The sequence below is a fragment of the Mobula birostris genome, chromosome 21 (assembly GCF_030028105.1).
Source record: "Mobula birostris isolate sMobBir1 chromosome 21, sMobBir1.hap1, whole genome shotgun sequence".
NCBI lineage: Eukaryota > Metazoa > Chordata > Chondrichthyes > Myliobatiformes > Myliobatidae > Mobula > Mobula birostris.
The window spans coordinates 58,679,821-58,694,295 of NC_092390.1; the positions used below are offsets into that span (position 1 = coordinate 58,679,821).

Genomic DNA, 14,475 nt, shown 5'->3' on the forward strand with positions numbered 1-14,475 from the left:
ATCATAACCTAGATAATTTTAAGCAATGGTTAGATCATGCCTCAGCCCTTTGAATTCATTCAGGAATCACTGTCTTTTTATCTATCAAACAAAATATTTTATCACTGAGCTTTGTATTAGCATAAGTGATGTGACTTAATCTGGATCAATGGAAATAAGACCCAGTTTTTGTCTGAGTTTCTTTGACAACCTTTTTAGAAGATCAGGAATGTGTTTCATTCTAACAATTTTCTGCCAGAAACATGATTCCACCTTCAATCAGCAAAACCTTAAGACCTTTTTGACCAATGTCAGTAATTAATTTTCAGCATTCAATATCACCCTAGCTATGGTGTAGCAGACAGAGGTAAAAAAAATATCGACAGGATGTGTGAAAATGGCTTTGAATCTAGGTTAAGGAGAAACTGTAGAGAAAAAGCTCAGCAACTTACATCACTTGCCAAATCCCCAGAGGTTTTAGCAGCTAAAAGAGCAATCGAATCCAGCTTCACTTGGAACCCTTTGTCCTTATTCTTCTCCCAGAGCTCTTTGTATTTGACCTGAGAACAAAGAGTTTATGCCAATTATATATCACACATGTTTGTGCATGTGACAATACTTAATTGGCACATAGCATAAATAATCAGATCGAAACTGCAGGGCAATAGTGTAAGAGTGGTGGAATAAAACTAACTAATTAAGTCCATTCAGAGCGTTAGCAAAATCATGATGGGGGCCAGCAAATGGCTGCCTGTGCTATATGGTTTCCTCTGGCTGGTGAGTCTAAATTTGTGAACATACACTCATAATAAGTAGAGGACCATTGAGATTGAGATTGGGGGTATGATCTTTGAGCAAAGAATTGCAGGTACGATGCAGGGAGCAGTGGACACTCAGTCACTGACTACATTATATGGGGTGTTATGGGGTGTCAGGGAGGGGTAGCACCTCTGGTGGGGTAACATGTCGCGTCCTTTTCAAGGTGGTTAGTCCACCTTTGGTCCCCACCTGGCACTCAGCTCTCACCTGTGGCTCCCCCCCGTAGCTGTTTGCATGCGACAGCGGCCACACCCCGGGCAATGGCTTCGACAAGCCGGCTAAACCAGGTGAGGGTAGCCGATGGGTCTCAAACCCTCGGTGAGATAGGGAGTTGTCTATCCCAGCATGTGAAGACAGACTCTGGCGGATTGAGCGAACGAGACCAGTGGAAGGTCCAACGGTCAAGAAGGCGGTCTCTGCAAGCGTCGTGGAACGTGTAGAGCAGGACAAGACACAGAAGACGTCCTGGTCATCCACTGCGCCTAGTCCCATCTCCAGCCCTCTCGACTCTGTCTTGCCACTGGATCCAGATGGGAATTGGGAAGAGAGAATGAGGCTGACGCTGAGCAACTCTCCCTCACTTAAATCCAAGTCACGCGCTAGTCTCGACATCATCAATAATGGTGTCGAGGTCCTCATCGACGCCAACGATGGGCAATCAACAACAACAACAACATTATATGCTGAAATTAATGGTGTAGGAATCAGAAAAGATATAGAAATTAGACAGCATAGAAGACTTGAGCCACAGGACCAGCTATGAAGGTAAATGAAATCAGAAATCATCTGAGCTCTTAACGTTCCTCGTTCTTTTTGTGGCCACTTTTAATGAGCACCACAGCTATTGTTTAGCATCCAAATTGGCAGGTCAGACTTTTTTATACTATGCTCCTAAACTGTGGAATTCAATACCTAAAACTAAAAAGGATGCAAACTCATTTTGACACTTTTAAACACCAGCACAGAACCAATTTATTTAACCTTGCTTTTAACTAACATCTTTTTGTCTTGTATTTTCATGTTTGTACATTTATCGCAATGTAAAGCACTTTGGAATACATCATCTGGATGAAAAGTGCTCTATAAATGAAGTTATCATTATTTATTATTATTATTATTATCCATTGGGAAGTGAGAGGAAGTTGCTCAGAGAACATTGAACCTTCGGTGTCCATTTCACAGAGGAAAATAGAAAATAAAAGTTAATTCTATTTTAAGGTGCTGCATTGCCACTGATTCACTCATTTAGTGTTCATCTAAAATAGATGGTATTTTCAGAAACGTTCATCAGCACAGCAGGTTGATTGGAACTACTCAAATAAATGAAACATATTAGCTTCGAGACACTGCTCCCCTTTTCCAATAGTTTCTGACTTCTATTTTAACATTTTGTGCCACTTCTCGATTCAATGCTCAGGAGGGATCTTTACCAAAGTAATCAAGACACTCAGTTGAGATTAAGCAACATATGCAAAATGCTGGAGGAACTCAGCAGGTCAGGCAGCATCTATGGAAATGAACAAACTGTTGATGTCTTGGGCCAAGATCCTTCTTCAAGACTGGAAAGGAAGGGGGAAGACACCAGAATAAAAAGGTGAGGGGAGGGGAAGGAGGCTAGCTGGAAGGTGTTAGTTGAAGCCAGGTGGGTGGGACACGTCAAGGGCTGAAGGAGAAGGAATCTAATGGGGAGGAGAGTGGACCATAGGAGAAAGGGAAGAAGGAAGGGACCCAGGGCAAGTAATAGGTAGAGGAGAAGAGGTAAAAGGTCAAAGTGGGGAATAGAAGAAGGGGGAAGAGGAAATTAGTTTACTAGAAGGAGAAATTGATATTCCTGCCATCAGGTTGGAGGCTACCCAAATGGAATATAAGGTGTTGCTCCTCCACCCTGAGGGTGGCCTCTTTGTGGCACAAGAGGAGGCTGTGGATCGACATGTCAGAATGGGAATCAGAATTAAAACGTTTGGCCACCAGGAAGTCTCACTTGTGGGAGATGGTGTGGAGATGCTCGGCAAAGCAGTCCCCCAATTTACAATGGGTCTCACCAACATCGAGGAGGCAGCGTCAGGAACACCAGACACAATTTAAACAATACTTCACTTGTAGAGCTTTCAGGTCTGGATAATATTACTCAGGTCAGTAAGAACAGGATGAACCAATTGAGTACTTCCTGCATTGTAAACATTCTACGACGCAATCGGGAGCACCGATTGACAGTTTGCAATATTTTTCCAACACAATTCTATAAGTCCTCAGTTTCTATTAGCAGTCATGTGTGAGACTGGATTAACAATGGAAATCAGTGAGATGAATTGCAGACACCATGAACATTTGGAACTGTTGCAAGGCATAATAAATGTACAGAAAATGATGCTACAACTGGTAGTTTAAAAAAATGTATTTATGTAATGCCGTTCACAACCTCAGGATGTCCCAGACAGCCTTACATTGCAGGAAACACCTCTGAGGTGTCAGTGCTGTGATGTAGGATTGACAGCCACAAATCCGAGCAAAGCAACCTCCCACAAACAGCAAGGTCGTTACAGTAAAAAAATTATTTTTGAATGGCATTAGTTGAGGGATAGATACGAGCTGGAATACAGAAGGAAATCCCCTATAGAATCGACATAGGGATTTTCTTTCCCGACTGTCTGAAGAATATCTGAGGTTAACAGCTCATCCGAAAGAATGGATTGCTGTCCCTCCTTTTCTAATGGGGACCTAGATATTGGCACGTCAAGACTAGGGTGAAACTTTAAAACTGGGATGGAACTTAATCATAGTACTGTTAAGCAGAAGTACTAATGCCTAACCACTGTTGGTAGTCAATCGTAAACTTGGTGCATTTTTTTAAAAATTACATAAATTCACTACCATCACCATTAAATCCCTCTGGTTCTCCAGCCTATCATACCACTTGTCTTTTGTACTCTCTGGACCATCTCCTTTTCTCTACAGTCCAAATTGTGTTGCATTTCAAGATTTTCCTGAGACATTAGCTCCAATTCTGTCTCGGCAGATGCCCAGTGATTCCAGTATTGTGTGTGTGTGGTTTCAACTGCAGACTTAGCAGTGAAAGTGTTGCCTCTTGCACTGATTAAGATTAAAGCGGCTCACCTAAATACAAATAGAATCAAGGAATTGCTCATGATAAAGAAAGCTATTTGGCCCATCAGTCTATGCCAGTTTTTCAATACAGGACGTGCAAATTTCCATAGGACCATAAGATATAGGAGCAGAATTAGGCCATTTGGCCCATTGAGCCTGTTCTGACATTTCATCATGGCTGAACCATTTCTCTCTCAGCCACAATCTCCTGCCTTCTCTCTGTATCACTTCATACCCTGACTAATCAAGAATCTATTGACCTCTGCCTTAAATATACCCAATGACCTGGCTTCCACAGCCTCTCGTGGCAATGGATTCTACAGATTCACCACCCTCAAGCTAAAGCAATTCCTCCTCATCTCCGTTTGAAATGGACGTCCCTCTGTTTCAGGGGATACCAATCTTTTTTAGTCATGGACCAATACCATTAAGCAAGGGGTCCATGTATCCCAGGTTGAGAACCTCTGCTCTATTCTAAGCAGGTTTATTTTGTTCATTTTGCCTCTTTGTTATTTTATTCTTAAATACCATTTCTCCTCTTCGAAATTTCTGCAAAGATCAGCAAAAATTTTGCTGATTTCTACAGCAGCACGTACAAAATGTTGGAGGAACTCAGCAGGCCGGGCAGCATCTATGAAGGAAAATGGACAGTCGATGTTTCAGGTTGGGATCATTCAGTATTTCCCTCCAAGGCTGCTGCCTGACCTGCCGAGTTCCTCCAGCATTTTGTCTGTGTGTTGCTCAAGATTTCCAGCGTCAGCAGAGCCTCTTGTGTCTTTGTTTTGCAGATTTATTATTGTTTTATTTGGAGATACAGTGCTGAACAGGTCATTCTGGCACGTCGAGCCGCCCTGCGCTGTTCAGAAACTCCCGACAACCCCATTTTAACCCTAACCCAAGCACGGACAATTTACAATGACCAATTAACCCAACCAGTATATCCTTTGACTGTGGAAGGGAAGCAGTACACCTGGAAAAACCCATACATTCCAGAGTACAGAGATTCCTTACAGAGTGTGCCAGCATTCAACCTGAACTCTGACGCCCTGAGCTGTAATAGTGTCATGCTAACCACTACACTACCGTGGCATCATTGTCAGGGTCATGGGCTAAAGAATCTGTCCCTCTAATGTAATATTCTATGTTCATAATACAGCTGCATAGATCTTGTAATCAATACTAACATTAGAGCAAACAGGAGGAGCTTTCTAAACTATAAATACACTGTTTAAAAGAAATTACAATTTCCTTTGCAGAAAGGTATTTAACAAACTAAATCTCAATGCTTGGAGTGGACCTAAAGTAACTTTAATAAATTAATCTCCAATACCCTTTATCCTTTGGGAGAAGAGCAGTGTTATGTTAATACTGTAACTATGTTAATACTGCAGATTGGACAAGGGTTGTCAAGTGTTCAGCTGCTGTTTATGTGGGGTAAGACTGCCATCTCCTGGCTTCCTGTTGGCACTACAGAGCTATACACTAAATGAGAGTTCACAGCAGTGAACTCGAAATATTGGAAATCTGAGGTAAAAGTAGAAGATCAATGGGTCAGGCAGCATCCATAGAAATTAACATCTCATCATTCATCAGGAGTCTTATGAAAGTTTCTAGTACTATCTCTTTTTGGTTAAGCAGTATTAATTCTGCCAAAATGCCAGCAGAGAGGTAGCTCCTAATGAATCTGAACCAAGCAACTGGCAGCATTGTGGTAGGTTTTCAGCTCTGCAACAACTATAGATGGTGTATGTGAGGAGTCCCTATTGAACTCAAGGGTCAGAGCCGTCTCTATTTCCTGAGGAGACTGAGGTCCTTTAACATCTGCCGGTCGATGCTGAGGATGTTCTACGAGTCTGTGGTGGCCAGTGCTATCATGTTTGCTGTTGTGTGCTGGGGCAGCAAGCTGAGGGTGGCAGACACCAACAGAATCAACAAACTTATTCGAAAGGCCAGTGATGTTGTGGGGATGGAACTGGACTCTCTGACGGTGGTGTCTGAAAAGAGGATGCTGTCTAAGTTGCATGCCATCTTGGTCAATGTCTCCCATCCACTACATAATGTACTGGTTGGGCACAGGAGTACATTCAGCCAGAGACTCATCCACTGAGATGCAGCACAGAGCGTCATAGGAAGTCATTCCTGCCTGTGGCCATCAAACTTTACAACTCCTCCCTTGGAGGGTCAGACACCCTGAGCCAATAGCCCGGTCCGGGACTTATTTCATAATTTACTGGCATAATTTACATATTACTATTTAACTATTTATGGTTTTATTACTATTTATTATTTATGGTGCAACTGTAACGAAAACCAATTTCCCCCGGGATCAATAAAATATGACTATGACTATGACTAAATTAAACTATTTTAATGATTTTATATATATCTGGAAATGAAAAGATTAATGTATGAGGAGCATTTGATGGCTCTGGGCCTGTACTCACTGGAGTTTGGGAGAATGAGGAGGGTCTCATTGAAACCTATCAAATATTGAGAGGCCTGGACAGAGTAGATATGGAGAGGATGTTTACCATCGTGGGGGAGTCTAGAACAAGCGGGCACAGACACAGAAGGGAAGCATGTCCCATTAGAACAGAGATGAGGAGGGAATTTTCTTTAGCCAGAGGGTGGTGAATCTGTGGAATTCATTGCCACAGATGGATGTGGAGGCCAAGTCATTAAGTGTATTTAAGGCGGAAGTTGATAAGTTCTTGATCGGTCGGGGTGTCAGATGTTACGAGAATGAGGTTGAGAGGGACAATAAATCAGTCATGATAAAACAGCCGAGCAGACTCAATAGGCTACATGGCCCAATTCTGCTCCTGTGTCTCATATTGTATGAAGTTGGAATGTTTTAAATAATTTTTAGTTTTGGTAATTATTTAAACTTGAACAGTCCTGTCTCTGATTATCAGCAACATTCAGCGACGGAACGTTGTGTCAGTGTAGTCTGGGAGGGAGGCCTGACCTCAGCCTGTGACTGATGGAGCGCTCTGCTATGTGGGACAGCCACACAGCGAGGTCCCTGGGGCAGTGGGAGCTGCCCAGCAGCAAGTGCCTAGTGTGCCTGCAGACATGGTGTGGTCCAATAAGCCAGCGGGTTGTGGATGATTGCAGAGGTGGGGTTGGTGTGGTTGGGTGCCAGTTACAAGGGCACTAAGCTTTCCTCTAACCACCTCTCCACCACAAATTGGCCAGTTGAAAACGGAAACTGCAGACAGCCAAGGGACCAAACCACATGCCGAGCTGAGACCATGGGTTTCCACTTTACATTTACAGATTTGTCTCCAATCTCCATTCAGTCATCCAAAGTGCCGGAACCCAATATCAACGAGACTTGAAATGTTATGGCCAAGCATTTTAATTCCCATCCCATTCCCATTCCTGTTCCTACATATCCATCCATAGCCTCCTCTTGTGCTAAGATAAGGCCACCCTCAGGGTGGAGGGTATGCTCCAAGCCGATAGCATGAATATCGATCACTCCTTCTTGTAAACAATCCACTCAAGGGAAGGAAACAATTCAATTCCTTTCTTCCCCACTCTGACCTTCTACTTCTTCTCACCTGCCTATTACTTCCCTCTGAGTCCTCTTCTCTTTCCCTTTCTCCTACAGCCCACTCTTCTCTCCTGTCAAATTCATTCTTCTTCAGCCTTTGATTTTCCCCACCCACCTGGCTTCACCTATCACCTTTCTGCTAGCCTCCTTCCCTCCCCTCCAACCCCACCCCCCCACCTTCCTATTCTGGTATTTCCTTCTCAGTCCTGAAGGGTCTGGGCCAGAAACATCAACTATCTATTCATTCCCAGAGATGCTGTCTGACCTGCTGAGTTCCTCCAGTGTTTTGTTTGTGTTGGTTTGGATTTCCAGCATCTGCAGCTTTCCTCATGTTTTTGAAATGTTATGGGTGATCATCCACAGGGTACACCCTCCCTGGGCAATATTATTGCATGTCTTGGGCCTTGGGGTAGGTGCCTACCCTGGATATCACCCCCAGTCTCTCTCAAAGGCCCAGTCTGGTGCACCTGCTCGTTGCTTGACGATGCTCCCTGTCATTGTGTCCCTCCTCCCAGTTTCTCCTCCCACCCTCTCTTTCTCAAGCTCTTCAGCACCGATAGATCCCCCCAGAGATCCGGAGACACACTACAAGAAAAATTGAAAAAGTTAAACAGAACTCGGATCCACGGCACCCGCTACACCATCATGAGCCAGTTTCCAACCCCCTAAAATCGAGGAAAAGCTTTGCTACAGTGGAGGGACTACCACACGGAACATCCCCCCAAACATACAGGATTGACCTCTGACAACAAACAGAAGCCAGAACCCCACTAAACAATACAGTGCAAGACCCCACAGAAATGTTGCCAGACGGGGCACGGCTTGACAGACGGAAGTGGTGCACTCTCAACAGAGCGAGAGCAGGAGTTTGTAGGACGGGAGACAATATGGTGAAGTGGAGTTTAAAGACCAGCGAGTCCTGTGCGTGTGGCGAAATGGTGCAGAACATTGAACACGTTCTGCGCAACTGCTCACCCTCACCTGATTGAGCTGACACTGACCTGCTGAACATCAACCAAACAACACGAGAGTGGCTGGCTGTCTGGTGTGACAAGCTGTGATGATAAGCACCAATAGATGTTAAATGTCATTTAAGCCACCTGCTGCTCCATTTGGGGTTATGTGCGGAGGATTGCAAACTGACCCCTCCAGTGACCTTTCCTCCTCTAAACGTCCCCTGTTCTTACTAAACACATCAATCTTAGTTAGATGAAGAACAGCAGCAGAGCAGCACAGATTTAAAACCACTCAGTACACATGTGCACCTTTCAAAATCTAACCCTACGCCCCTGTCGTGAGAGGTAGAACTAGATAAGGCTGGCCAACAGGGCTCTGGTGAAGCTGTATATTCCAATCCCCTGTACAGAGGGTACGATGGATTGCAGAAACATTGATGAACTCCAACCATCCCATCGACTTTGGATGATGTAGACCAGGGGGCCCCAACGGACAAGAGTAGCAGTCAAATACGTTGTGTTTACCCCGAGAAAGACTACAATGACCATGAAGCGTTGCGCGGCACCAGTGCGCATGCGTGACTTGCGCATGCGTGTACGTGTCGATTTTTTCCTACAAATCATTTTTGGCGATTCTGTTCGGGGGGGGGTGTTAATCACGGCTGGAATATCGGTGATAAGTGGCTAATACACTCAATTTCGTTTCTAAAAGGGATTATCTAATGAATTTAATATTAAACACACAGCGCATATTTTCCTGGCATGAATATAGTAATAAGTCAATTATCAGGGGAGGACAGGGGAGCTTGAAGTAAGTGTTGAATGAACTTCCAGTAGAAGTGGTAGAGGCAGCTTCGATATTATCATTTAAAGAAAAGTTGGATAGGTATATGGACAGGAAAGGAATGGAGGGTTATGGGCTGAGTGCAGGTTGGTGGGACTAGGTGAGAGTGGCGTTCGGCACTGACTAAAGGGCCGAGATCGCCTGTTTCCGTGTTTTAATTGTTATATGGTTATATATAAGTCACTTATAAGTCAATAGCATCATAACATTTTAAGTAACATTTGGATATTAAATACACAGCACATATTTTCCCCGTATGAACATATAAAATCATTGCAACACACCAATATCGCTGATTCAGTGGGAGCCCTGGGTTTGTTTTCCTGCAACAAGACAGTCCTATTGAGGGGTAACAGGAGACAGCGATACTCAAAGGGGGTTCCTTATGTCCAGTCTATTCTGCAATTTAGTTTTCATTGCATTCATTGCAGAGATATGTTGGAAATGGAAGCAACGTTTTCAGGGCTTTTGTGGCTATCTCAGGATATTCAGCCTTGACTTTGATCCAGAATGCCGGCAGAGATGTTATGTCAAACATACTTTTCAGCCCGCCGTCATTTGCAAGCTCGAGGATTTGATCTCCTTCCTGCGCTGACATGGATGACACGTGCATAATGACCGCGTGTGCGTTCAAGCTCAACAGTTCGTGACAGGGAATGAGGAAAGGTGCAGCTGACTCATATCGCCAAATCATATCGTTTCCTCGTGGTCCGGTAGTGCATGGTGGTTGGGGACCGCTGATTTAGATGGAAGGTCATCAATGGTCTAGGCTCCACTGGGAACTAAGAGCCCAAGACGAAAGCACAAGTATACCCTGAGTGAATGCCCTGGTCACTCTTCATCTTTTATTGCTGTTGTTTCACATATTTATACGACTGCTTGTTTCATTATAACAGTGCCAGTAGCATTATCCTGTCTCACATAACCATGCACCTCATGCTTCATGTCAACCTGTTAGTCTTTAGGCCCTGCCTCTCAGGGAGTTGTGCTGATAGCAACTTGTGCTGGATCGTGACTATATGTGCTGTGCGTGACTGTAGGCACTGTGTTTTTCATTTTGGCCCCTGAGGAACAATGTTTTGTTTCACTGTATGGTTGAATGACAATAACATGAACCTGAGACACGATTTTGACTGTACTCAAAAACTAAGCAAGATAGCAATCAGATTAACGATTAAATTATTGATATCACTTCATAAAATAAAGCACTATGCTCTGATGTGGAATAAAGTTAAAGCAGGGTTCCATACTCACATCACTGTAAAGATCGGCATTAGCCTTGGCCTTAACTAGCTGTGGTACTTCAAGAGGCAACGTGTACTTGGTTTTAGTCTTTTCGTACTGCGCTCGATAATTTAACTGAAAAGGAAGAGGTAGAGGCTCAACTTTGTAACTAAAACACAAAGCAAGTTAAACATGTCTACCAAAATGACAACGATAGCAGTAAATTGTCTCTTCGTAGAGCTTTCCTGCTGTGAATCTGGAAAAAAAAGAGGAAGGAAAAAAAAGTTTGCATTTACCACTAATGTTCCCTCAAAGGCAGCGTTTTTAAAACAATTATTTTATCCCCATAGTTGACATAGGTATCCCAAGTAACCCCATATCCAACTGTTAATTCAGTTATTTTACAATAACTTACATTACTTAGCTGCTGTGCATTAGTCCTTGCTCGAACAATCTCAGGAGTATCTGTTACCGATGTGTAGTTCAGCTTCTCTGCATGCTGCCTGTAGTACATCTAGGACCACGCAGAAAAGCACAGAGGATAAGAGAGATGGACAGAAAGTCGTTGCAGTGATAACAATGAATACAACGTAAGTTCTCGGAAAAATGTGAAGCATTTATAATTGACAAGCATACTCTGTAAGAAGAACAATTGTCCTGAAACAGCAAATGCTTAAAATATGGATTATTAAACTTTATAACAGAGAAAGAAGCCATTCGGCCCAACAGCCAGTGGAGTAAATCCTGAGGAAAACCCCAGAGCTAGAGTCCCTAAGGCAGTCCTACGTTCAGTTCAACGCTGACTGGCAACTCCTGCGGCGTCGCTGGTGCCAAACTGAAATGGTCTCTGCCGTTCCTTTCAGCTGCATGGAGAGAGGGGGGCCTGCTACCTGGGCAACAGCTTGCTCTCCATATCGTACTACCCTGGTTTGCATATCATGTAGAGAGCTGGTACGCAACATCCGCGGTCCACCCAGGTCCACAGAGGGCTTCAAAAACCCTTCCTAAAGAACGGCAGCCAGGACTAATTTCCTTGATGCTTACAGTAACATAACAAATGGCGTATATAAATTAAACATTGCCCCTCACCACAACTTTGTAACAAGAATACTCAGTGCATTTAACACAGTTGAGTGTCTGAAGCCACATTTCTAGACCTCACTGTGTTACAAACGCCCAATCTACAGACATTCGTACATACAGACAAGTTTTCGGGAAGCCAGCGGAATGGATGAAGATGGATTTGTGGGATCCCGTGGGGCCACAGGCATTCTTTTGTCACGTGGATCATTTCGCTTCTCACCATACCCCCACCCCAAGCCACAACGAGTAATATCAAGCTGAGTAGACTCACACACAGAGTCCATTCGGCCAACTGGTGAGCACTCTTCCCTAGCCTGCTCGCTCTCCCAGCAGAGCTGTTTCTGTGATCCTCTCTCACACACAGTGCTTTTGTGTAACATGTGGGTTCTCAGGAACAGAACATGGGGACTGCCCACACTAAACAAAAATTGACATAAAGGAATATTTAACAAGATGGTGAACATTTTGGCCTATTAAGTGATCCCATGAAGCATATTGAAGCAGTGGAGAGAGTAGAGAGGCAGGAGCCAAAAGGATTCAACGAGGGAGTTCTAGGCCTGGCAGTTGATAACATGGTTGTCAGAGTGAACAATTGAAACTGGGAATGCTCCAAAAAACATCCAAAGTAGCTGGGGTTAGGGGGGGTGGATAGAGGAACAGGATCGTCAAGAGATATTTTAGCATATGATAACCAACATGGCTCAAATATTCCGATAAAATTAACTATAAACACAAGAAAGTCTGCAGGTGTTCGAAATCCAAAGCAATGCACACAAAATGCTGGAGGAGCTCAGCAGGTCAGACAGCATCTATGGAAATGAATAAACAGTCGACGTTTCAGGGTGAGATATTTGGGCTTACTCCTGCCAAAGGTAGAAAAGGACAGTGGAACTCTGGCCTAGCAAGAACCAGCACCAAGAGAAAGTGGCACAGGTAGATTACTGAAGAACCTTACTGTTGTATATGTAATATTTCAGTAATATTTGTATATTCTTGTATATATATTAGTTGATTAAGGACTCTGTTTAAATAATTTATTATGGGTTATATGTATAAATACATGAATTGCATATGTCATCACGCTACCATGTGATACATGTGCACCTCACTTTAAGTAAACATGAAGTTAGACTCATATGTCAGACTCCCGTGTCTTCCTTTGAATTAGTTTAATGTTATGAAGTTACAAACAAAGTATTTTTACAGCAAACCTAAGACAGATACCAACCCATTGAAGCACAGAGAGGAATGGTTGAGGTTTTTTTTTAAAAAAGCAGCACTGCAACATGTTCCTTGGAAGTGAAAATACAATTGAGTTTAAAAAAGGCAGAAAACTGAAGAATTCATGGGTTCATAATAATTAAAAAGTAGAGCAGAAATAGCTGACTACATTGGAAAGTTTGACACATTCACCAGGTAATGGGCTCACATGTACTGGGCTAATTGAACAAATGAAATAGCCAATGAGAAATGATTACAAATTTTGCTAAGTGCATTGGATTTAAGTTTCCTTCAACGTTTAACAGCTTCAACCAAGCCAGCAGAAATCAGCTTCGTTGATATTGTGAAAGTAATGCAAAAACATTTAGAACTGAAGCCATTGTTGAATGCAGAATGCTTTAGGGTTCACAAGTGGAATCAAAAGGAAGGGGAGTCCATTTCAGTGTACGTGGCTGAATTGAAGAGATTGTCTGAGCATTGTCAGTTCAGTGATGGTCTTATAATGCACTAAGGGATTGTGTCGTTTGTGGAATCTTACAAGAAAGCATTCAAAAACAGCTCCTAATTCAAGCACAGCTTATATTTACAGAGTACATAGCGTTTAACTGCGACGAAGGTACTCTCAAGACCATAAAGAATGATACCATTAAGAAAGTCTTTGACTACAAGTACCTCGGGTCAAGAATGATGAGTTCAGAGAAGGACATAAGGATACGGAAGGCGCTGGCGTGGAGGGCTATGAATGACATGAAGGAAATCTGGAAGTCGAACCTGACCAGAGGGCTTAAAAAGAGGATTTTCATAGCGGTCATAGAGTCCATTCTCACATACGGATGCGAGATGTGGACACTTACCAAGACTATGCGAAAGTTTCTGGATGGTTGCTATACACGAATGCTCCGGATGGCTCTTGATGTGAGTTGGCAACAGCACATGACGAACGTCGAGCTCTATAACAACCTACCGATGCTCACCACTAAAATTGAGGCGAAAAGACTGCAACTAGCGGGGCACTGTCTACGCCACCCCGAGCTACCTGCCAGCCTAGACATCATATGGGAGCCCAAGCACGGGAAGATGAACCCTGGGCGCCCTCCCAAGACTATGGTCAACACGCTCCTAGAAGACAGCAGTGCGGCTAATGTAGATGAACTGAACACACTGATGAGGGAGAGGGAGAAGTGGAGAGTCTGTCATCGTGCCCGACGCCGGCCCCCTAGGCCTGAGTCGACGTAGTAGTAGTAGTAGTAGTAGTAGTTACATTTAAAAGAGAAGTTGAAATTGCTCTATCAATGGAAACGGCAGATAGAGATGCAATTGAGTTGCAGTCAGGAATGAAACTGAGCATGAACATAATTGCAACATTTGAACAGAAACCTGCCTGTACCTGCCTCCACCTGGCTGAACAAATTACATTACCTTGTCACAGTGGCTCATATACAGCAGACCAGTGCATGTTTAAAGGTGAAACTTGCAGAAAATGCAACGAAAGGACACATACAAAGAATATGTTGGGCAGATAAAAATAAACAAACTGCTCAGAGAAGAGAAAAAGATAAAAAGTCAAGTTGCAGTTTTGAGAAGACCACTAATCTGCATGGTGATGAAAAATCTGATAATGATGACAGTGACACCAGACTATGTAGCCTTGAGATTTACAATGAGAAAACTAACAATAGACAAGT

The 14,475-nt window shown here is 43.4% G+C and overlaps 1 protein-coding gene across 1 annotated transcript in view; it reads right to left on the bottom strand.

Annotated features, from left to right (window-relative positions):
- Positions 1 to 14,475, bottom strand: part of nrap (nebulin-related anchoring protein) — a 113,997-nt gene that overhangs the window by 68,066 nt on the left and 31,456 nt on the right. The window contains exons 13-15 of the mRNA XM_072239570.1: positions 10,902 to 11,000; positions 10,517 to 10,621; positions 432 to 539 (exon numbers count right to left, since the gene is read on the bottom strand). Coding sequence (XP_072095671.1) covers positions 432 to 539; positions 10,517 to 10,621; positions 10,902 to 11,000 — 312 coding nt within the window. The remainder of the gene's footprint in view (positions 1 to 431; positions 540 to 10,516; positions 10,622 to 10,901; positions 11,001 to 14,475) is intronic.